This window comes from Ambystoma mexicanum, chromosome 2p (assembly GCF_040938575.1).
Source record: "Ambystoma mexicanum isolate Mex_15411 chromosome 2p, UKY_AmexF1_1, whole genome shotgun sequence".
Lineage (NCBI taxonomy): Eukaryota > Metazoa > Chordata > Amphibia > Caudata > Ambystomatidae > Ambystoma > Ambystoma mexicanum.
In genome coordinates, this window is record NC_090923.1 from 1,434,021,320 (window position 1) to 1,434,045,192 (window position 23,873).

Sequence of the window (23,873 nt, forward strand, 5' to 3'; positions counted from 1 at the left end):
TTCACTCCTCCTTTCCTCTTGGTGTTATTCCGTCATCCTAATGCTGTCAGTTCTGCCTGGCAATGACCTCTGTCTCTTGACTACTGACTCCTACTGGGTACTGCCTCCTCCTGAGCACCACCTACTCCTCAGCACATCCTCTTTCTGAGTACTGCTTCTTCCTGATGTTCCCTCCTTCTGACGACCAATTCCTTCTGATGTTACATCCTCCTCCGAGAGGAGGAAAGAGGGGGGAGATGGAATAGGAGGATATGGTAATGGGAGGAGGCAGTAGATATACTGCCTCCACCTATATTACCTATATGCCTCCTCCTATTTTACCATATACTCCTATTCCATCTCCCCCTCTTTCCTCCAGGTCTTCCAAATCATCTCCTAGTCTGATCATTACCACAGATGGAGCTCTGTAATGAAGTCCTCTGCCTTGTTTTGAGGGCCTCTTGTGAGATGTCTCATAGGTTATTCCCGATGCCTTCCTGAGCTAGTGATTGATAGACCAGAGCAATGGGAGGTGAGTTTCCCTGGTCACCCCCACTTATCCCCTCCAGCGGGAGGGGGTTGTCGCACATACTTACACAGTGTAACTGGCCCTTTAAATGACAGACACATGCAGGAAGTATTAGAATCCCACCCTTTTTGATTCAGTGCTTACCTGTAGTGAGAAACCAAAGGGTGTCTCACTTTCTAGTCCCCGGGGAATTCTCTCTCAGGTGGCAAGGGCACGGCCATCGCCTTTAGGTCCAGACCCTGGCGGTGGACGAGTGCCGAAGGATCACTTGGGTGAGGGGTCTTTCGGGGAGTGAGGGGGAGGCAACCGATGGTGAGACGCGGTATTCCCCCCTTTCCCTACCCATGCCCCATCCTATTTTATAGGATCCTCCAACATCGCAACTCCCCACCTTTCTACACAAACACTGGGGGGAGGAAGGGGCGACTCTGGACATGTCCCGCTAATCAGGTAAACCAAAGTCAGGCACTTGACTATAATCACATACATCTGCTACCCATTAGCTCTTCCCACACAGATAAAAGGCGGAACATGGAGACACACTCTGAATAAGGTGGAACATGAGAAGGAGCAGAATTCCCGGGCGAAGGCGAACCTACTGGAGCAGGATGACTGATCGAGAGACTAGAGATCGTTGCTTCCAGGAAACCGTCAAGGAGACTCTGAGAAAGCCAAATCGCAGCCAAGAAGAAACCTGCATTGTGTTTCAGGGATGCCAGCCACCCTAGCGGGTGAACGACAGAGTTGTGGAGGCAAGGCCAAGCCTGTGGTATTAATCTTGACTTGTGAATCAAAGTCGCAGAGACAAGAAAGGAACGCGCACAACCAGTGAGTTAGTGAAGGACATGAAAGGCCAGTTTGTGTCAAGGAAAGATTGACGCCGCAACTGTGTATCTCACAAGTGAAGGTTGCGCACATGTCGATGAGGCGCGAAAGAAAGCTAACCAGTGATGTACTTTTTAGTGGCTGATAAAGGTGAAGCCAGTGATAAAGACTGGCAGAGTGGTCTGGCAAAAGAAGTAGCCCACTCAAAAGTGTTAGCAAAATGTTTTGTTATAAAGCGGTAAAGTGAACGAACTCTGAAATGCGTAATGGTCAAGATTAACCCCAGCAAAAGGAGAAGTGAAAAGGTGAATGCTTGAAGAGAAAGATTTCTTTGAACTTTTGTGCTTATGGTACTGAACTACCACGACTAAGAGACACTGGGGTAAATAACACAAGAGTGTGCGCCGAAGAGAAAGTCTAAGTGGTCCTGCTGAGGTCTATGGTAAAAGCCTTTTACATTCAAAAGTCTTCGACATCAGTAAAAGGTCTGAGGCCGACTGAGGGAGACCGGAAGTGTGATAAATCAGGGGAAGGGAACCCCTAATGAATGTGAATTAAGCTTGAGGAAGGGAACCCTGTGCGAGTGTTGATTGCCAGGTCCGAACACGGCTGAGGGAGATCTGCATTAAATCAGGTACTTGTTGATTGAGAGGTCCGAGCCCGGCTGAGGGAGACCTATGTGAACTGTTAAAGCTTTGAGAGGTCTGAGTCCGATGGAGGGAGACCTACATAAACTTTTTGTTGAACTGTGAAATAACTTTTGGAACGCTGGAATAAGTGACTGTAATGTGGAAGGCCAGGCGGGCCTCGATCCATGTTTTGAACTGCCTTTGTTTTGAGAACCTGAGCCAGAGTGTGTCATCCTGTATACGGGGGCCGCCTTTCTCCGTGCTGTCCAACGTGGGGAGGAGAGCTGACTCAACCACTTTGATACTTAGTTATAACACTGATTTACCTTTGCAAACATAGTCCCCTTTACACATTTTTTGTATGAGGGATAGGGCAGGCATTAGGTTTTGTTAGTTTAGGCCATTTTGATTTGACAAAGACTGACTAGGACTGTGTTTTCTTTATTATTTGATGGTAGAGACCACTCCCGTCATAGCTGTAGGGCAAAGTAGGTGTTTCTCAAAACCCCAGGAATCTAATAAAGGTTTTGAAACTTGTAACTCGTGTGTCAGTGACATACTTGTGATAACATGCCTCCCTTACACTGTGCAGCTACCACCAAAGACAAAGAATGACAATGTTTATAGTACATTACCCGTGCAGCATGTGCTGTGCGAACATTCAGCTGGCAGACAGACATAGAGGTGGCTCGGCCCCCATAGCCTGATGCCCAGGTGCATTCATGGAAATACGCACTGTCCAGATTCAAAATGGCAGGCCCAGCTCTTCAAACCATGATCAGGCCCACGTATTCAGAAAACTGTTAGAATAACTGAAAGAAGGAGTATATTAGGCAGAAGCCAGTAGGACACCTGAGTCCAAACTAACACTAAGTTGAAACCCTAGAGCAAAGCCCGAGCCCAGGTGAGGTAGCAATAGGGTATTCACACCCGCAATGGAGACAGCAAGATATGGGTTTATTGGGGTAACAGTGGAGCAGAGCTCAGAGCGAGCTAGTGATTTGAGAAGATTGGAGAACAACAAATGGTGGCTGGGGAACAGGTGGTGAAAGGAAGACAACAACAGGGGCGGACAGCTGTGAACCTCAGGTGGCGAAACAAGATGAATCCAAGGTGTTGGCTGGAAAAGGGACCAAGTGAATGGCAGGAGAAAGCTGGAGAAAATGTAAAGATGTTGAGGACTAGGAGCTGGGAGCCACTGAGGCTAGGAAGGCACGAGAAGGCAAGTATTGACAAAGGCATGGATTAGGGGAAAAGCCCCATTTGGAAGGGATCAGCCCATGGTGGGTGGAGGAACAAGCCTGTGCTGTGGCATGGCACCAGAGAGGGCCAGAACAATAGAGAGTTAGCAAGAAGCTCAAGGGGGTTGAGATAAGGACTCTAAACGATGGAAGTAACAGAACCAGCTAGAGTGCACGACTTGAAGGTAATCCCAGAAGGCCTATCTGTCTCTACCTACCCCCTCAGCCAAACTCCAGCTGATTTTAATGATCGTGGCAGAGACCAAGTGACAACTGCAGGACCAACACTGGAAACCAGATGTGATTGTATCACAACTTCAACTAGTGACCGCTCACCAGACAGCACCTTTGAATGAACAAGGAGGATACTAAGTGCCAAGTATTTACCCCAAATTCTAGTGAACTATTTGAAAGACACGCTTATTTGTAACCAGTAACCTCAGAGAGAGAAATAGCATGTTAATACTTTACTTTGTTAGAGTTGAGAAAAAGACCTTGTGATCTTCCAAAGAAGACAATTGTCTTTGTACTGAGCCAACTCAGGAATAAAGACTGTTTGATTTAAATTGCTACAAATCTGCAGAAATTGGAACGGGTCCCTTAGAACTGGTCCAAGAAGGGGTTTCCTTCTGTTGGCAATATGAGTACTGGAGTGGGCGGAGGAACCCCATGGGAGAACCAGAAGGTATTCTAGAGAGAAGGTAATGGATAGGAATCCCGCCATAATCATACATTTGTATTCTTTTGCTGTATGGCTGAGTACTCATAAAATCAAAGAATGAAGAGCTGTGACAATTTAAAGCAAGGTGTGGTCTAGTCTGTGTATCTGTTTCCATGACTTGCTCCCCACACAGCTTACAATCTTATAGGCAGTAGAGCCATTGCAGATGAGAGGTAGGGTCTTGCAGAGGTTACAGTACCACATGTAATAAAGACACGCAGGGGTGAGCGGGATCTTGATGAAACACTTCCAGTAACTAGTTACTCTACTTCATAATTTCTTGACTTTCAGAGATACTGGGCAGATAGGAAGGCTTTCATTACCTCCTACTTTGTCCTGGTGACATGGATTGGTTTTGCCTATTTTTAATTGATTGAAAATTATTCTCTTAACCCCTATATCTGGTTAAACCGTATTGCTTCATTTTGCTGAGTGGAATACAGTATGATGGTTCATTTTGGTTGTCTGTTGTATCTCGGCAGACAGTGGCCCTTCGCATGGGCCTGGACACCAGGAACACAACGTCCCTGTGGAAGGACAAGGCAGCTATTGAAATCAATATAGCAGTTCTGCACAGCTTCCAGGTAAGAGCAGATGATGGGCACTGTGTCAGGCGCAGGGTGGAGAGAGCATGATTGAGGCAGCCATGCCATACAGGCTAGGGTTTTGTTTTACATGCTTAGGCCTTCTATGAAGCAACTGAAACTCGTCCATCCTTTGGCCACCTGGCCTTCCTGTGAGATCTTCATTTCTGCCTCATTTTAAACTTTCCCATCACTGCCTCCGCTCTGTTACCAAAATGCTGTCCCACTCTGTATACATCTCTCCCTCGCCACTGTTACCAATTAGCAGTTAACCCGTTGCTGTTCCCCTCTGTTACTCATCTATCTTACTGCTGTTACCCCATTGCTCTTATACTATACTGAGCTACCATTACCATGAGCAAAAGAGCAGTAGCATAAAAAATGCTTAACATGGAGAAAACCAAAAGCAACCAGCATGTCAATTAACAGTGCAACTTAGAATGTTACAGGTGTGTAGTGCAAATTGTAGAAGGAAAAGGGAGAGTCAAGAAAATAAAAAAACACTTGTGGAGTCAGATGTATGCTTTTCCCCATGTACTTAGCCAGGGGATGGCATTAGGATTTAGAGATGAAATTCAGCATCAACCCTTTGCAGCTGGTGGTGACTCTCGGGTGAAGTAGGCACGTGTGATTTGGACATAAATCACAAGTGTTGTCTCCCATCTGTTCTTGACTTTCATCCTATCATTGGTCTGTTAGCGTCCAGTGGGATCTAGGTTTTTACAGAACCATATCCATTGTTGCATTTTTCTTCCAGAATTGGATTTAAATGGTTCTGCTTTCGAGTAAAAGGATCTGCCTTTATGTCTCTGTGCTAGTCTAGAATAATGTTTTATTTCAGACAGGATCTGCAACCACATGACTTTAGCAATGTCATCTGGATCATGTTATTGTAGATCCTCTCTGAAAGGCATTTTAGTTTCCAGGGATGATTGGATCCCACTTTCTCAACTCTACCATCACAGCCTGGCAGTAAAATGCCATGATACAGACAGTACATGGATGGGCAGCACCTGAATGCCCCAACCCTCCATTACCAATTCACCTTTGCCAAATGAATTGTATGCATGGGTGGACAGAACATGAAAGAGTATATGGATGGTGAGAAGAATGAAGAGGTGGGTCAAAAGATGGAAGCTGAACATTCGAAGGATGAATGGAGTTATGGACAGATCTACAGTTGAAGTGGTAGAGCAGTGATGGATAGAGAGATGAGTGGATTCTAGGATCACATAACAGTTTTGGGTCCCAGAATCACCAATGCCATAGGCTTCCTTTTTTGTAATGGGTACATGATCTCACTATATGACATTATCAGCTCATCAGTTTCCATTTTGCTGCAGGCAGCCCATATAACCATTGTGGACCACCACGCAGCAACAGAGTCCTTCATGAAGCACATGGAGAATGAGAACCGTCTGCGAGGGGGCTGTCCTGCTGACTGGGTCTGGATTGTGCCCCCTACCTCTGGCAGCCTGACACCAGTCTTCCACCAAGAGATGGTTAACTACCTGCTCAGCCCGTGCTTCCTGTACCAGGTGAGGTAGTGGAGTTGTACTGGCCTTCTCCTGATTATTCACTTAAAGGAGGGGTGCACTCTAGATTTGTGTTTCTGTAAACTATGGCTATATCAAAAAAATACCACTTGTTATAATTAATTTTAAAATGTAAAATGAGCAACTAAATGTCATCCAAAGTCCTGTTCTTCAAACTCTTGAAGGCACCTATTTGTTTAAAATCTGTATGTGTTTGTTTCATTCAATAACCTGGCGGCAATAATCAAACACCAGCCACCTCCATCGTGTTAGAGGTAACTTGTGTTTGTTTACTGCTAAACACACACTGTGACATTATAAGTCTGGCGCTATACAAGTCACTCTTATGAAAGTTATAACACAACTGGCAAACACGCCCTGTTTAACTGAGTGGAAGTAGAAATTCAACTACACGGCACATGGTTGCTGTGCCTTTGAAGCTGAATTGCAAAGAAACAGTCTACTTTAAAGACAGGCTTTAAAATTCAACTTTACAGGCACGGCAACCATGTCCTGTTTGGCTGAATTTCTACGTCCATTCAGCTAAGCAGGGCATGTGTCAGGATTTATAGGAATACGATAGATTAGATCATGTCAGGTGGAGTAGAAGTTAGTGGAAGTTATTATATTGTTAGTTGCTGGAGTTTTACCTGTCCATTTCTGTTTCAGGAATTAGTTGTTAGCCCAAGGCAAGATGGTGGAAAGAACTGAACTTTCCAAGGGATGAGGTAGACAGCTGCCTTTGATTAGAAGATTTCCAGAAGGCAGGAGCTACTCAGGCTACAATTTTGAGGCCTCCAAGAATGCTTTCAAAGGAAATGTAGAGTATCTACGTGGGACATGATCCAACCATCTGGTGGGAGTGTTCCTTAAGATTACAGACTAAGCAGGGTGATTCAGCAAAGCTAACTGTACAATCCATGTTAAAATCTAAATGCATGTTAGGGGGTTCTGAAACGTTCTTCACAATCAAAAATGTAATTGAAAAAGTGTTTACTAACCACAAGAATAATATAGAGTTTCGGAAAGAAGTAGTGTTTACATGTGGAAGAAGTTAAGTTCAGCGCTTTAGGCAATTGAACTGTTTATGAAGGCGTGCAAACGTTGGCCGGTGAGAGAAGCATTACTGCCTGTTGTGAACAAGGAGTAGAGTGGGCATGTGAGCTTGGAATAGGTGGCAGAGAGTGATATATTTATGGTGCCCTTTCCAAGTGCTGGCGTTAAGGCTACCGGAGGCAGGGGCAAGCTTTAAAGAGCACTCATATTCTGCGGAAACAAACGAAGGACAAGGAACTTTATTGAGATCTGTGCGTGCCCCCATGACGATTGCAAGTCATTTGTCTTTTAGCATGAAAAGGAGATATGAGTGCGAGCATCAGTTCTCACTGTTTCGAATTGCAATAGGAGTCACGGCAATCTTAGTTAGATAGTTTAGTTAGGTTTAAGTAGATGGAATTTAAGTTGGATTGTTGGAGTTGAAAGGCAAAGAAGATTTGCAATTCTTGAAGAAGCCTCAATAGCATTTGTTTTTGAAAAACAAGAGAAAAAGAACATTTCAAAAAGAAAACCGGTCTTGTATATGAAACTCAGCAGGCTTACTGTTGGAAGAATCTAGTGGATTTCCTATAACTCTGGGCGCTTAGCAGAGGTTTTCAGGTATGTGCAGAACTTCAGTAAGGAGGTAGAAGTGTAGCATTGGGAAGAAATAATAAAAAACAAATCAAGTAATGTATCTGACCTCTCATTTCAGGTCTCGTTCCAAGAGAAGTCAGATGCAAGATTCTAGGTTATTTTGTCCCATTCCCCTTTCCTTCTGGGGCAAAGAACGCATAGCCTGTATAAGAAGGGCTGTGCATTAGACACCTTAGAGGGTCTGAATAATATATTCCTGTGGTCAATTAGTACGGTTACCTAAACGCGTAGTGTCATAACTTTCATAAGTCTAGTGTGTTGTAAGCTTTGTGGAACAACTTACCTCTGTCTCTTCGTGCTACTGAGAATAATCTAGCTTTTCAACACCTATTGAAAGCTCTTTTGGTCTAATCGTCTTTTTCTTTGCTTACCTGCTCTTTCAGTTTTTAGCACCAAGATGCCCTAGTTGGTGTTTGTTGTGCTCTATAAATTTCATGCGGTCTGGCATGAATTCACATGCTCATGAATATTCCCCGTCGTCAGGCTTGGAATCCTTGGTAAAAGAAAAACAATTTCACTTCCACTTACAAACTGTATTTCTCCTTTAAACAAATCACTGTTTCTGGGTCATACTGCCCCCATCCAATGACAGTCCTCTCCCTAAGCCCCTGCTCTGGCAGCCATCTTCAGATTTTTACTGCACGCTTTAGTTTTGTGAGTCCTCGAGTTGGCTCTATTTTAGTTCCAAAAGAGCCTATGTGCTCTCTTCTATGTCTGCTGACAGCGGGGATCTGTTGTCAGTGAATTCCGGCGACACTCAAGGGTGAAGATCGTCAAAGATTCCAGAAGGCCATTGGGCCTACTTTGTGCCCTGCGACCATGACAGAGGAAAAGGATGAGGGAAGGTCTCTCCAAGCCCTGCGCCAAATGCTGGCTGTGGAACGTGTTTGTGGAAGACAAGTACCTGCAGGGTCTCTACTGCCTACATCCAGACCGTAAGGAGGTGGAGTGTGAAATATGCCTTGGATTCTCCAAGAAGACAACGAGGGACATGCACAGTAGGCTGGCGGCGTGGCTTAATGCTAGGGCCAAGTTTTCAGATCCCGCAAGCTCTGCCTCAGGACGTGTGCCTGGACATTCTGTTGACCCTTGGTGTCAGAGATCCAGAACAGGATGCCCCCCGGCCCGGTCCTGGTGGTCCCCCAGACGCCCTTTCATCCTCCAATGAAGAAGAGGAAGCGTCATCCGATGCCTCTATTTCAGCCCCCACATCCGTGTCGGGCCCCCTCTCCCACAGCAGACCCAGACACAGGTACAGCAACAGATATGGCCATGATTACGGACAACAATGAAGATATTGTCGCAGTGGATGGCGAGTCTCTGCATTTGGATGTTCCACCGAAAGTGTCTCCACCAGACGATGTGGGGTTGTTTCACTCCATAATCTCCAGAGCCTCTGAGCTATTCCAGCTTGTGCCCAAGGAAACCAGGAAGGAGGGTTCCTTGTAGCAGAGGCCAAGCAGAAGACAATCATAGTGATGTCCCTTCTGGACGACGTGAGGGAAGAGGGCCTGGCCCTCATGAAGAACCCCTGCACGGCTCCAGCCAAATGTTATAGGCAGGAGAAGAAGTATTGGGTGCCGGACAACCATTGGCGGATTCGGTGGTATCGGCGGCCATGAGGAAACGGTCGGCTAACCCGTCCTTGTCATCTTCGGTCCCTCCAGACAGCGAGGGAAAGAGGATGGATGCCATGGGAAGGAAGGTGATTTACACTGTGGCGTCCACTATCAAGGTGGAAGTAGCATATGATCACGCCATCACAGTGGCGTTGGATATAGCCGACACAGGGTTCCGGCAGATGGGGAACAGTGTTTGTATTCGTCGCCAAGGCTGGAAGAAGGCCACACATTTCCAGCAGGAGGTCCAGTTGAAGGTGTTGGACATGCCCTTTGATGGAGGGAACTTGTTTAGGAAAGTTGTTGACGAGTCCTTCGAGGCCATCAAGGCAGATAAGGAGATGGCCCGTTCCCTGGGCACGCTCCAGAAGCATCGCTCTTCTTTTCCCTCCTCCAGGCGAAAGCCGAGCAGGTCTGCCAAAGGTTTCTCCTCTTCGTACCATCAGCCCTCCAGATCCACAACTCAGGAAGCTGACACCGGCCGTTCTCAGGCCTGCGGTAGTGGAGGACAGCGTTGTTGTCACCCGCATGGCAGGACACCGACTCCAAAGCAGGCCTGAACCGGCAGGGACGTCAGGCCCCACAGATCCTCCTCGGTGGGAGGCCAGCTGACGAGGTTCGTCTGAAAGTGGAGGAAGATCACCACCGACAGATGGGTGCTGGATGATCTCGCCCAGGGGCACACCCTGGAGTTTCAACACAGGTGTCCGTGGATCCCTCTGATTACCCTTGAGGAGAAGCACATCCCTCAGCTCCTGGAAGAGGTACGGGCCATGCTGCGAAAAGGGGCAATAGGGCTAGTTCCACAATGACTCTGGGGCTCCGGATTCTATTCCCGATACTTTCTGGTCAGAAAGAAGACAGGGGCTGGAGGCCCATAGTAGACTTGCGACGTCTCAACAAATACTTGAGGTTCCAAAAGTTAAGGATGGTCATGTTGCAACACGTGCTCGGCCAATTGGAGAAAGGAGACTTCTTGACATCGCTGGACCTGGAGGATGCCTATTTCCATGTCCCCATTCGCAAGAAACATCAGATGTTTCTGCGTTTCGTAGTGCAGGGTCAGCACTACTAGTTCAAGGCTCTACATTTCAGAATGAAGTCGGCCCCTGAGTGTTCACAAAATGCCTGGCACCGGTGGCTGCCCTCTAAGTCCAGGGGGCATACACGTATCCCTGTACCTTGATGACTGGTTCATCTGGGCCCACTTGCGGGAGTTGGCCGTCAGACACACAGAGATGACTGTCCAGCTGCTCACTGCTCTGGGATTCTCCATCAACTATCCAAAGTCCTGCTTAGCACCATCAAAGAACGCGCTGTTCCTAGGAGCCAGATTAATTGCAGTGTCCTGTCTGGCATCACCCTCGGAGGAGAGGGTAGCAGCCATACAAGGGAAGATGCAGCGACTGTCATCTATGAAGAGAGCCACTGTGCGGGCCATCAAGTTGTTGCTCGGCATGATGTCATCCTTCATTTACCACATCCAGTTCTACAGGTTACAAATGCGACCTCTTCAGGAGTTCCTGGATGATCGCTGGATACAGGGGTCCGGAATCTTCGCAGACAAGATCCTGCTCGACGACGAGTTCCATCGGGTGATAAGGGGGTGGGCTGTCTGCTTCAACATTGCCCAGGGCACAGGGTTTCAAAACCCTCAATACCAGGAGACGGTCAACACAGCTGCTTCCCTGGAAGGTTGGGGAACCATCACCGGACGTCTACGCACAGAGGCCTGTGGCTGCCGGAGGAGAAGGATCTGCATATCAACATCCTGGAGCTACGGACAGTGTTCTGGGCCCTCAAGTCATTCCTTCCGTCTCGGAATGGCAAGGTGGTGAGGATCTTCATGGACAACACCACTACCATCTTCTATATAAACAGGGGGGCACTCGATCCCCAGCACTCTCCAGGATCCCCAGCACTCTCCAGGAAGCGCAGGACTTGTGGCGCTGAGCCGTTGGACAAGAGATGTTCCTCAGTCCTCTTCACCTAGCGGGAGTGAAGAACACCATTGTAGACTCCCTCAGCAGGGAATTGCGCTCCTGCCATGTGTGGGAACATCGGCAGCACCAGGTGGACCGCATCTTCATCATTTGGGGCAGGCACCAGCTCGATCAGTTTTCGACAGTGCAGAACAACAAATGGCAAAAGTTTGCAAGCAGATTCCAACAACCGAGGAGCCTGGGGGACACGTTCTTCACGTGGGAAGGTCTGTTTCTGTACGAGTTTCCTCTGTTGCCTCTCCTACTATGTGTCATCAACACAGTGCCAATGCAGGATGATACTCATCACCCCCCCGTGGCCGAGGCGGATTTGGTGCCCGGACCTTCTCAGCCTGTCAGTGTCGCCTCCGGTCAAGCTGCCAGAGGTTCCAGATCTTCTCACCAGAGAAGCAGGCGCAATCCTACATCATGACCCAGGATTGCAGAACCTGAGGGCTTGGCTCCTGCAGCACTAGAGTTTGGAGGATATGAGTTGCCAGCAGACTGCAGGGAGGTCCTCGCAAAAGCCAGGGCGTCTTCGACCTTAAAGTGCTACGGTCAGAAGTGGAATCGTTTTGCTATGTGGTACTGGTCACAGAAGATTACCACTTTGGGGGTCACAGCCTCACAGATCCTGTTGTACTTGCTATTCTTCGCCAAGGCTGGACTGGCGCACGCCTCTAAGGTACATCTAGCAGCTATCTCGTGCTATATTAGGCCGGCAGGAAGATCTTCGGTTTGGTCCCATTGACTCGTCAAGGAGTTTCTCAAAGGACTTTTCAGATCTTTCCCATTGGTGAAGGCTCCTGCCACGGCGTGGGAACTGGTTCTGAAGAGGCTTGTGGGTGCCCCCTTTTGAGCCTCTGCAGCAGGCTCTGCTCAAGTTCCTCTCATGGAAGACGGCTTTCCTAATAACCATCACCTCTGCCAAGAGGGTAGGTGAGATCCAGGCCCTATCCTGTAAACAACCATACCTGACTTTCCACAAATTGAGGGTGATACTACATAGGTATCCCTCCATCATGCAAAAGGTTCAGTTGGAATTCCACCTCAACGAGCCTTTGGTGTTACCTGTTTTTTTTTCCTGAAACCTTTGTTGCTGGCGGAAAGGGCCTTGCATTCGCTGGACATTGCACGTGTCCTGAAGTTCTACATCACACGCGCAAAGAGTTTTCGGAAGACTTCACAGCTGTTTGTGAACTTTGGTCCTGTGAACCATGGGAAGGCCTTGTTCAAGACTTCCATTTCAAGATGGCTCTCCTGCTGCATCCCGCACTGTCATTGGTTGGCTAACCGACCGCTGCCTGGCTGTCCGAGAGCCTACTCCACCAGAACGATCACTGCGACAACGGCATTCCTGTCTGGTGTGCCCCTGCTCGACATCTGCAGGGCTGCTACATGGAGGTCCACTCACACCTTCACGAAATTCTTCTGCGTCGACAGGGATTCCAGGGAGGAGTCCAGAGTCGGCTAAGCAGTGCTACGCAACCTGTTTTCTTGAGGTGAGTCTGTTCCAGGGATAAGTGTAATTGCTTCTGTTGAGCCTTGCCACCTCCTGTGGTTGTGTAATGTTGTACTGCTATGTATTTGTTATTCATGAACATGTGAATTCATGCCAGACCCCATATTGGAGAAGGTTTAAGTTACTTACCTGTATCTATTGTTCTCCAGCATGGGTCTGGCATGGATGTACATGCAAACTCTCCATTCGACCTCTCTGTGGTTCTTCTTGGTCATACTGCCACTTTACGTGCTTACCAGATCTTAAGATGGCTGCCAGAGAAGGGGCTTAGGGAGAGTACTGTCATTGGATGGGTGCAGTATGACCCAGAAGACAGTGATTGGTTTAAAGGGGAAATACAGTTTGTAAGTGAAAGTGAAACTGTTTTTCTTTTACCAAGCCTGACGACGGGGAATGTTCATGAGCATGTGAATCCATGTCAGACCCATGCTGGTAAATAATAGTTACAGGTAAGTAACTTAAACCATACTTAACATAACATTGGGGTTGGGGGGTCCTTAGAGTTCAGTTCGAAACATGCCCTGATTAGCTGAATGGAAATAGAAATTCAACTATACTGGCACATTTTTACCCTGTTTCAAGTTTCTTTAGGATTCAACTGTGCAGACTTGGCAAACATGTCCCGTATAGCTGACTTTCTACTTCCATTTAGCTAACCAGGAGGTATTATGACCTTCATATTACTGGTTTAAAACACACCAGTCTTATGAAAGTTATAACATCACAGTGTGTATGTGTTTAGAATTCACTGCTCTGGCGGCAGTAAACAAAAACAAGCTCTCCCTAGCATGCTGGAGGGCGCTGGTGTTTCATTGTTGCCACCAGGGCATTGAATGAAATAAACATACACATATTACAAAATGGATGCCAGCAAGAGTTTGAAAAACAGCAACATGCTTTGTAACACATTAAGTACAAATCTAGAATGTACCCCTCCTTTATTTGTGCCAACATACTCATAGGTGCACGTTCACACTTCAACACCTGATTCTATACATCTTTTTACATCACATACATTACACAGTCTGATCCTATGAATACTCACGGGCATCAAAACTTACTCTGGGAAGTGCAATGTGCCACACCTATAAATGCACACTGACATGCTCTTGTCATTGCACATATTTGGCTCGCTTACGTACAGAAACAGAATATCCACTCGCCTCTGATTACTCGCCATTAACAACAGATCCCCTAAATCCAAAGCTAGCCTATAAGCGGTCTGCACCTCTCACTGGCACTGCACTTTTCCACATGACTACGTCATGATCCCAGATTTCTGCTGCTTGTGCACTGCCCATCCACGGTGTCTGCTTCAATGTACACATAAGTAACTCTTGTGATGTTCCTGTTCCATACAGGACGAGCTGTATTGCTGATGGGTGCACTACTCCTCAACACTATGGGAACACGGAGCACTCATCTGCATGTCCAGCATTTAATTCTAAGCGGATTGAAGGAATTTAGCTCCCCACCCCTGTGGAGCTAAGATCCTCCACAGCTTAAATTGCAGAGCAGAAGAAAATAGATGGCATCCCTCCTAGGCTCCTTAGCTTGGCCTCTCCCGCCGGTTCCCACCTACCTGAACTTAGCACAGTGCACAGTTAGACCAGCCTTGTTTTGCCAGCGATCCTTCTCTGGTTACCCGAACAACCTACTCAAGTTAACTCTTTTGCATGTCACTTACAGCCAGAACCCTGGCGGACTCATACTTTCAAAGAACGGAACTGCACCATCACACGGAAGAAGACTTTCAAGGAGGTGGCAAAGTAAGTGTCGCTCATTTTATCTCAACTATACTCAAGTGACGATTCTCACTAGCTCAGTGTTAACCTTTTGATTTGATTCGGAATAAACTCATGTTAAATGTGCTCATATTCCACACATTCTGTGCTTTATAACGGAACTAGAGCAAAGGTGTGGGTAGACGTTTTTCTGGAGCAAAAAAAAAGGCAGTGCGAACGCAAAGAGGAAACAAAAATAATCTTAGTTATCTATAAAGCAGAAAATCTGTTATGTTCCTTTTACACATCCACACCATTCGACTAATCGGCAACAAATTTGGCATAGTTACCTGGTGGGACCCTCTGAACATTACTGGCTACATGAGATTTGGACAACCCACCACTTACCCCGGAGTTCAGCCCCTTCACACATGAGACGGTTGCCTGCAATCGGCAAAATATTAATGGGGTCGTAGAAGGACCGGATGAAGCTAATTTTAAGTGTCTTGACACGAGAAACAAAACTCCAGGTCGGAGTAGGACCTTCAAAAACACGTTTCAGGGCCCTAGGATGAGCCGTTTTGCAAAAAATATTTGCAGCGCACTACACCACACCGGATACATTTTAATTTTCTGTCATTTCTATGCTTTTCTCTTTCCAGATCCCTCCCAAAAAGCCAAAATCTATTGGACAAATAAATCTAAAATTAAAGAAAGTGAGATTATTAAGGGCCTGTTGTATTATTAAAGGCATGCAGAGTACGGGTACTTTTTGCTAGTCGCACATAAAAATGAGCATGTGGGGTGCTTCATGTTTTCCTTCTGTAGAAAGGCCCCCTCTGGCACTCATTAGTGGGAAACTGCTATTTCTTTCTGAACAGATCTTAAAACATGTTCAAGTGTGGTGATAGCGGATGACAGGTTGTGCAAAACCAGGTCTGAGGAAATCAATGAAAATATTGTCTGTCATGATGCCACCTCCCATCATTATTGAAAGGGAAATCAAAGTGAGATAAAGAAGATGCCTGCATACAAAATTAACATTCTAAGTCACAGAATCCGGATTCCTCCTAACAAGACTTTTACAAGTGAGTCGCTGTAGGAATCCGCAATCTGGATTTAAGTAGCAACCTTTGTTTTTTTAAATGTCCCGGTGACAGTACAACGGCATGTGTACGTGTTTCAGGTCTTTCCCCTTGTGTAATGGCTTGGCAGGTGAAAAAAGATGGTCTGGAAAGTTGCCTAGAGCAATGCCAGATGTTAGGATTAATTCAAAACCTTCCAGCCATCCCCTCTTTTGTTTTGCTTTGTCACCCCGAGTGGGACGTGCATGCCCCAATGTGGGTCCCGTGCCAGCCTAGAGACCCAAGCAACTCCTCACTCATGAAGCCCAAAGAGGCTGAAACATTTTTGGGGATGCTGGTGGTCTCGTGCAGGGGGGGATGTGACCAAGCAGTTCGGGCTGGACTACCCCTTTTGGGGTGCGACCAAGCCTGATTTGCAAATGGTCTTTCCCCTTTTGTATTAGCTTGGCAGGTGAAGAACGATGGTCTGGAGGGTTGCCCAAATCAATGCCAGAGGTTAATTTGAAACCTTCCAGCCATCACCTCTTTTGTTTTGCTTTGTCACCCCGAGTGGGACAGGTATGCGCAGACGTGGGTACTGTGCCTGCTGGCCCTACCTAGAGACCAAAGCTACTCCTCACTGATAAGGCCCAACAAGGCCGAAACATGTTTGGGGATGCTGGTGGTCTCATGCAGAAGGGATGTGGTCAAGCAGTTTGGGCTGGACTACCCATTTTGGGGTAGGACCAAGCCTTATTTGCATATGGTTTTTCAGCTTTTGTAATGGCTTGGCAGGTGAAAAACAAGGGTCTGGAGGGTTGCCCAGAGCAATGCCAGAGGTTAAGATTGATTTGAAACTTCCAGCCATCATCTCATTTGTTTTGTCACGTTTCAGCATAATCCAGAATTCCATATATAATTACGCACAGTTTATAAAAACCTAGCAAATACTACATGCTCTCTTCCTATGTCCAAAAATAAAAATAAAAATGTCGCCAGTACTGTATGATGTAAAGGCTCTGATGCTAGTGACACAGAAAACGCCATCTGTATCTAACACCCCAAAAGGGCCAATCAGGGCTTTAGATAAGATTTTGAAGTGGGAGTAGGTTGATCCCTATTTTGGAAATTGAAAGTAAAATTACTTTTTTAGGGATTAAATAAAATGAATGTTGCCAATGGGGGCATTTTTAGGTGAGTTAAAATAGAGCAGAAATCAGTGCAGTACAAAGGATAACTTTTAGGGAGAATTAGTGGCTCATACATTGCATTTCGCTTGGACCCGAGCCCAATTATATGATTTTTACTGATATGGGCAAAGTCAGATTTTTCATCTCCTTCCATGTTGATAGTCATACTTTGCTACGCAAAGTTAATAAGACTTTGGGAGTGATGTTCGATCAGAGTCTTACTATGAGAAATCATGTAAGCAGCTTGGTGTCATCACGCACTTACTACATAAAGTTGCTGGCGCACCTAAGACCTCTGTTCTCGCAAGATAATGCAGAGACTATCGCCAGAGCTATAATAGGGGCGAAGATTGATTATTGTTCCACCCTACTTATGGGAGAGAACAAAGCGACACAAAACAAACTACAGGTTTGCCAAAATGGAGCCATAAGAGTGGTAATGAGACTGAAACGCAGATATCGTATCACTGCTGCAAGACGCACTCTTCAATGGCTGCCCGTCAAGTCCAGAATTCTTTTTAGAATACGAACTATCATACAGAAATGCAGACAGGGAAACATGCTTGACTATCTACAACTTCTCCTGAATACTAGACTATGTGCTAGAACATTGAGATCGAATAATAAGCACTTTCTGACTGTCTGTAAATGCAGAACAGTGAAAGTGTCGACCACAGCGTTCTTTGCATTCGCACCTAAAGTCTGGAATTCCCTCCCTCTTGAGTTGAGAGGGATTAAATCGCTGGATATTTTTTTTTAAAAGCTGAAAACGCATTTGTTCAGTTAGCTATTAAACTCTTGCTCTTCTTAGGATATATAAACTGACATTATATGATTTTGGCTTTTAATGTTAAGTGTTGTTTCTGTCTTGTCGCGCCCTCAAGCCCCAGGGTCCATGGCAGCGCATAGTAAATACAATAAAGTAAAGTAAAAGTAAAACGTGTACAACCACTGCAGCATCAATTTGGTGCCTGTGTAGGAGACCACCTAGCACTCATTGCCTACAGCTCTGGTTGATACACAACCGTCCGCCCCCCAGGATTCTCTCTGTGTAGTTCAAGGTTTAGGAACATTATCCGGCATAGAACATGGACGTAAGGGGTCAGACATGTGACAGCTCCCTATCTTTACCATCTTTGTTTTCTTTTTATCCAGTGCTGTGAAGTTTTCCGCAAAGCTGATGGGCCAAGTTATGGCTAAGAGAGTGAAGGCCACCATACTGTATGCCACAGAGACGGGGAAATCTGAGTCCTATGCCCAGAAACTCTGCAAAATCTTCAAGCGGGCCTTTGATCCAAAGGTAAGAAAGGTTGCCCAATAATTCCGTAAGTGCAAAGGGGTGTATATGTGTGTCCCGAATTACCTAGGAAATCACTGTAAGGCCCGACCACTACTGCACTTAAGGTTTTCCATGTCGATCTTCCACAGCTTCACTTTTGGTCCACCCTTGGTCCACCCTATTTTATTTCCGCCTTTAAACCTATAATTGGTGAACAGAAGACGTTAATGTGCACAGAGGAGGAAGGTTGAAATAATAGTTCAACTGGTTAATGCACCTGCTTCGGAAAAAAAATGAGTGGCCTGCCATTGCTGATTGAACCATCTCAAAATTTCGGACTTTCAAGGTTGCTCAAATGAGTACAATTTTGATGGATAAGATTAGTACCAGTTATTTTCAGTGCCGGCTAGCCACAAGAGAACAGCAGCAGAACCCTGGAACTCTGACACAAAAGTTTAATAGCTTTTCTTAATGTAGTAAGTTGTGGATTAGGCTGCCCCACTGGTTGTCTTTCTTTGTTCTACTTAACAGAGGACAGAAAAAAAAATGTACCTCGCTAATCTCCACACACCCATGTATTGCTTTATCTAGAAATGGCTCCCTAGAATGAAGGTACGTGATAAAGTTGTGGGTAGACTTTGGTGAGCCAAGCTGGGATTGATCCTTCTCAGGCCTAGTCGCTGACCTGAGCTTGGGTCCCAGTTGTATCCACTGCCAGGGCTGGCCGAAGATGTGTCTCGGCTCGAGCCCATTTCAACATGATGGTTTGGGGGCCTGATATGTACGTGTTACGTCACCGCGCATGCGGGACATGATGCACAGCTCATTAAAAGAGCCAGAAGGAACAGGCAGTTCCCTGCTAAGCCTCCAACTATGTCGTTTATTTATACGCGCCTATCGAACACGTGCCGGAGCTCCCTTACCCAGCAGGGAGGTCCAGCTGATCTGTAACACTGTCGAAGAGAATGGGATACGAATTTAACACGCACCATCAGTTTTTGGAACCACGCTGAACAAAGCAGTGACAACCTACACAGGCACGTCATCCAGAAACTGGACGGTCTACATGGACCCAGCCATGCAACACATGCAATTTGAAGCAACAGAATGCGGAATTCACCACAAAAACTGCTTAGAAGGTGAGAGGGCTGCCCCAGCTACCACCCAGCCACACAGCAACAGGTGATTTACAGGGGAAATATGGAAGAAGGCATATCCACAGCCAGACCAGGCACCCTTGCGAGAATAGCGGTGTCACTCCCCTATCCCGTAACAGCACACAACCAAGGTGGCACCACAGCAGCACTGGGTCCATTTTGCCCTTACACAGACCCCTCATCGTTTGGGCCTAGATGAATGATCTCAAAAATTTGAGATGGCAATGAACTGCAATGGACTGTAAGGGGTTAACTACGCCATGTGGGCGATGACGTGCTACATATTTTCAACTCCCTAGCCTTTCGAGATGGCGCATACGTGTAGCGGTCAGTAAAGGGGGCACTATCAGCGCATTTCATGCCACAGCTGAACCCTGACTATGAGACATTTAACTTTTGCACCACAATCCAGACGGAGGATGAGCCCCTTGATGCATACCACACTAGACTTCTCCGGTTGGCCTTATCTTGCGAGTTTGAAGACATGGGAAAAGAGATCAGACGCCAGATCATCAATTGCATGAACTCTGAAAAGCTACAACGCATAGTTCTGAGCGAGAAGTGCATCCCCCTCGCAAGAATATTGGAATATGGACACCAGAGGGAACTATCGCATGCCAGACCAGCTTACATGGGCACCACTCTACAAAAACTGCAACTTGCTCCATCAGCTACAGTGGCACTAATCTCAAACCATCCAGCAGCCAGGGAAGAAAACAGCAAACCCGCACAGCCCAAAGGTGGCAATCAAGAACCCCGGGGCCGAACAAATGTGGATGGTGTGGAGGTGCACGCCATGGGAGAAGAAACTGCCCAGCCCAAAGCACCACCTGCGGAGAATGCAGCTGCAAATATCACTTCACACACGTATGTTGATCATCAGGCCCACCCCAACGCAACCAAACCCAACTGCCAAAAGTGTATACCAGGAAAAAGCAGGCGGACACCCGCCTCAGTGCGACTGGTGATTACTCCTTCACAGACGAATCCAGGGATGATCACGACAGAGTGGGGCAGCAGTTGAGTCCGGACAGACTAGAAGAAAGGGCAAAGTTCACCTCATCTTGGCCCTGGAACAAGGCGATGGCACACCGAAGAAGAGGAGGAGACCCAGGTGCTGCATACATATACAGGGGAAAGAAACTGTCATGACGGTTGACACGGGAGCATCCGTAAACATTATGCCTGCAGACATGTTCAAGCAGATGCAATCCCAGCCGTCACTGAAACACACAGGCACCCTACTGTTCGCGTATGGTTGCAAAACTCCACTGCGGGTCATCGGATGCTTCAGAACAATGCTCAGCAGGGGAGACAAGGAGATCAAGTCCAAAGTATATGTCATCAATGCGGGCATAGAATGCCTACTCAGTTGGGAGTCTGCGGAAGATCTAGGACTGATAATGTTCATCTGCGACATTACAGACTCAAATAAAATCAGTGATCTACTGACAAAACGCCCAGGTCTCCTGCGAGGAATTTGATGCCTGACAGAAAGTTGGTCAAACTACACATTGGTGCGACGACACAGGAGGACACCGTTTCACATGCAGGAGTTAGTTGCCAAGGAGCTATGAGAACTTGAAGAAGCAGACATCATGGAACCCGTGTCACGCCCAATTCTGTGGGTATTACCCATGGTGGTTAATAGGAAACCAAAACAAACGTAGAAGGTGAGTATCTGTATCAACATGCGCCTGCCGAAGGCGGCCATAATCGGAGAACGACATTGTAACAGATCTCACAGGCTACCGGTTCTTCTCCAAAACTGACCTCAACGCTGGATACCACCAGCTAAAATTGTACCGTGACTCGAGATGCATCACAAACTTTTCGACCCACCTTGGCATCAGAAGATACAAGAGGTTGAGTTTTGTCAGATCCTCTGCGGCCGAAGTGTTTCAGCAGGTGATCCAGGAGGTGATTCAGGGCATACTAAATGTCAGAGATGACATTGTTGTGCACGCCAGCACCAGAGAAGAACACCTGAGCAAACTGGAAGTGGTACTTGACAGGTTGGAAACGGCGAGACTCACCATTTACAAAGAGAAGTGTAAATTCCTGAAGGAAGAGATCACTTTCTTTGGCTATGTGTTCAATAATAAAGTGTTAGCAGCTCACCTGCTCAAAGTCGCAGATGTCAAGGGAGCAGCACCACCAACCACACCCATGGAGGTGTGCAGCTTTCAAGGGATGGCCACTTACTCTGGCAGATTTATACCGAACTTGGCTAACATATCGGAACCCCTGAGGGAGCTTACCAAATTGAGCACCAAGTGGGATGGAACACATGGTGCCAGAAAGCTTTTGAACACATCAAAGAATCCCTATCAGCGGTCACCACCATGGCATACTACGACGCCACACTACATACAGAGCTATATTTCTATGCCAGCCCCATTGGACTGGGAGCAATCCTAGTACAACCGTTGCCCATGGAAGAAATAAAACCAATTGCCTATGCGTCAAGCGCTTTAACACTGACTGAACAGAGATATTCACACACAGAGAATGAGGCCTTCGCAGTCTTATGTGGTTGTAGAAATTTCCACCCGTACCTCTATGGTTGGAAGTTAAAGGCTTACACTGACCACAAGCCACTACTGTCCATATTCACGGGTCATCACCTCACGCACTGGCCAGGATTGGCAAATGGCTCCTACACCTCAAGCAGTATTATGTTAACCTTGTGTACCAAGCGGGAGGTGACAACCCGTGGGAATTTCTTATCGAGGCACCCGATGGCAGCGACACCTGTTGAGGTGAAGGAGTCCAGAGAAACAGAGGAATACATTTACCAAATCGTCAGCACAATAAAACCCAAAGCCGTCAGCATCACTGACATTCTGGAGGCCACCATCGCTGACCCATGCTACGATATAATAAAGAACGCAATACTTGCAGGGGAATGGAAGACCTTCCTTTGAATTGTCCACAATCGCATAGAGACTGCCAGAAACTTTTTGACAGGGACGTTTGTGGTTCGCCAGGAACTCGCCATCACAAGTGAAGGGCTAATTCTCAGGGGCACACAAATCATCAACCCCCCAGCCTGCAGGACCGCATAATTACCTTGGCGCATGAGGGGCATCAAGGGATGGTGAGAACCATGGCCAGAACACGACACAGGGTGTGGTTCACCCAAATAGACGTGAAGGTGGAGAGGGTCATCGAGTCATGCCACCCCTGCCAAGTGACCAGTGCACCCTGAGACCAGAGCCAATACAGTTCGAGAAGAGGGGCTCAGCATGATGGGAAGTGATCAGTGTTGACTTGTGCATGGTGCAGGATAGAACATACCTGTTGGTCACCATAGACGACTATTCACAATACCCCGAAGTAGAGATTATTCAGTTGACGCTGGCGGAGGCAGTGATCCCTGCTCTGGAAAAGATGTTGGCTACACATGGACTACCGAGATGCATCAAGAGCAATAATGGGCCACCGTTCCAAGGAAAGGAACGGACTAAATACATGGGCGATCTACACATCCGCCACCACCACATTACCCCAACGTGGCCACAAGCCAACGGTGGCGCCGAACAGTTCATTCGAACCATAAACAAGGTGTTGCGTAAAGCGAAGACCCAGAACAGCTTGTGGAGAGAAGACCGATACATTTTTTTTGCAAAACTACAGGGTGACCCCAACATAGCTCCACAAACATGCCCCTTGCAGATCTGATGTATGGAACAAGCTTAATGCGTCAATACCACATCATCCCAGCCAGTCAGTGAAGAGACTAGACAAGGGGCGCACCCATTCCAGGCGGGTGAGAGCTAACATCCACATGAGCACCTGGCGACGAGCCAGAAAATCAAGAGACAAGGTGGGGGACCATGTATTGGTGCTGAGTAATGCAACAAAAGCAAAACTGTTGACCCGTTATGACCTTGCACCATGGAAGGTAATCAGGAGAGACGGGACAATGATAACAGCCTGCAGAGGTCATGAAACTATCACGAGGAATGGATTGTGGTTCAAGCGTGTCCAGGATGAAATATGGACAGAAGATCAGAACCAGCTACAGAGGGAGAGTGAAAGCACACACACCACCCGATGCGACACAGAGAGAGAGAGAGACAGCATGGAGCCCGGAACCCTTTGTCCAAGCAGAGGAAGAAAAAGTGAACCTCAACCCGGAGGGTGAGCGTGATGAGGAGGAAGGTTGCAGAAGTGGCGCCTTGCCAGCGTACAGTGGATATAGCCTGAGGGCGGCCTTGCGGCCCCCGGGTAAGCTGAGAGACTTTGGGCCTTATTATAAGTTTTCCGGTCCGGGAACTACGGTACCGGTAAGCATGACGGTACCGTAGTTCCCGGACCGGCAAACTATGAGTTGTGCTCGCGGGTGGCATTCTGCCCGCTAGGCGCACCTGGCAGGCAGAAAGTCACCCGCAAGCACAGAATGTCAGATGCACCGGCACCGTTCTAAACGGTGCTGGTGCATCCGACCTCCCCATTCCCATTCGAGCCCTATGGGGCTCGAATGGGAATGGGGATTAATGGATTCCAGCCCCTGGCAATGGGGACATACAGGGTCCGCCAAGGTCGGGATGGCCCTGTACGTCCCCATTGCCAGGGGCCGGAAAAAAGTTTAACAT

General features: G+C 47.2%; 1 protein-coding gene across 3 annotated transcripts in view; it reads left to right on the top strand.

Annotated features, from left to right (window-relative positions):
* NOS3 (nitric oxide synthase 3) overlaps positions 1-23,873 on the top strand; it is a 937,759-nt gene that overhangs the window by 519,460 nt on the left and 394,426 nt on the right. For all 3 annotated transcript variants that reach the window (XM_069645958.1, XM_069645960.1, XM_069645959.1), the window contains exons 9-12: positions 4,407-4,508; positions 5,852-6,046; positions 14,548-14,627; positions 17,992-18,136. In XM_069645958.1, the coding sequence (XP_069502059.1) occupies positions 4,407-4,508; positions 5,852-6,046; positions 14,548-14,627; positions 17,992-18,136 (522 nt within the window). The remainder of the gene's footprint in view (positions 1-4,406; positions 4,509-5,851; positions 6,047-14,547; positions 14,628-17,991; positions 18,137-23,873) is intronic.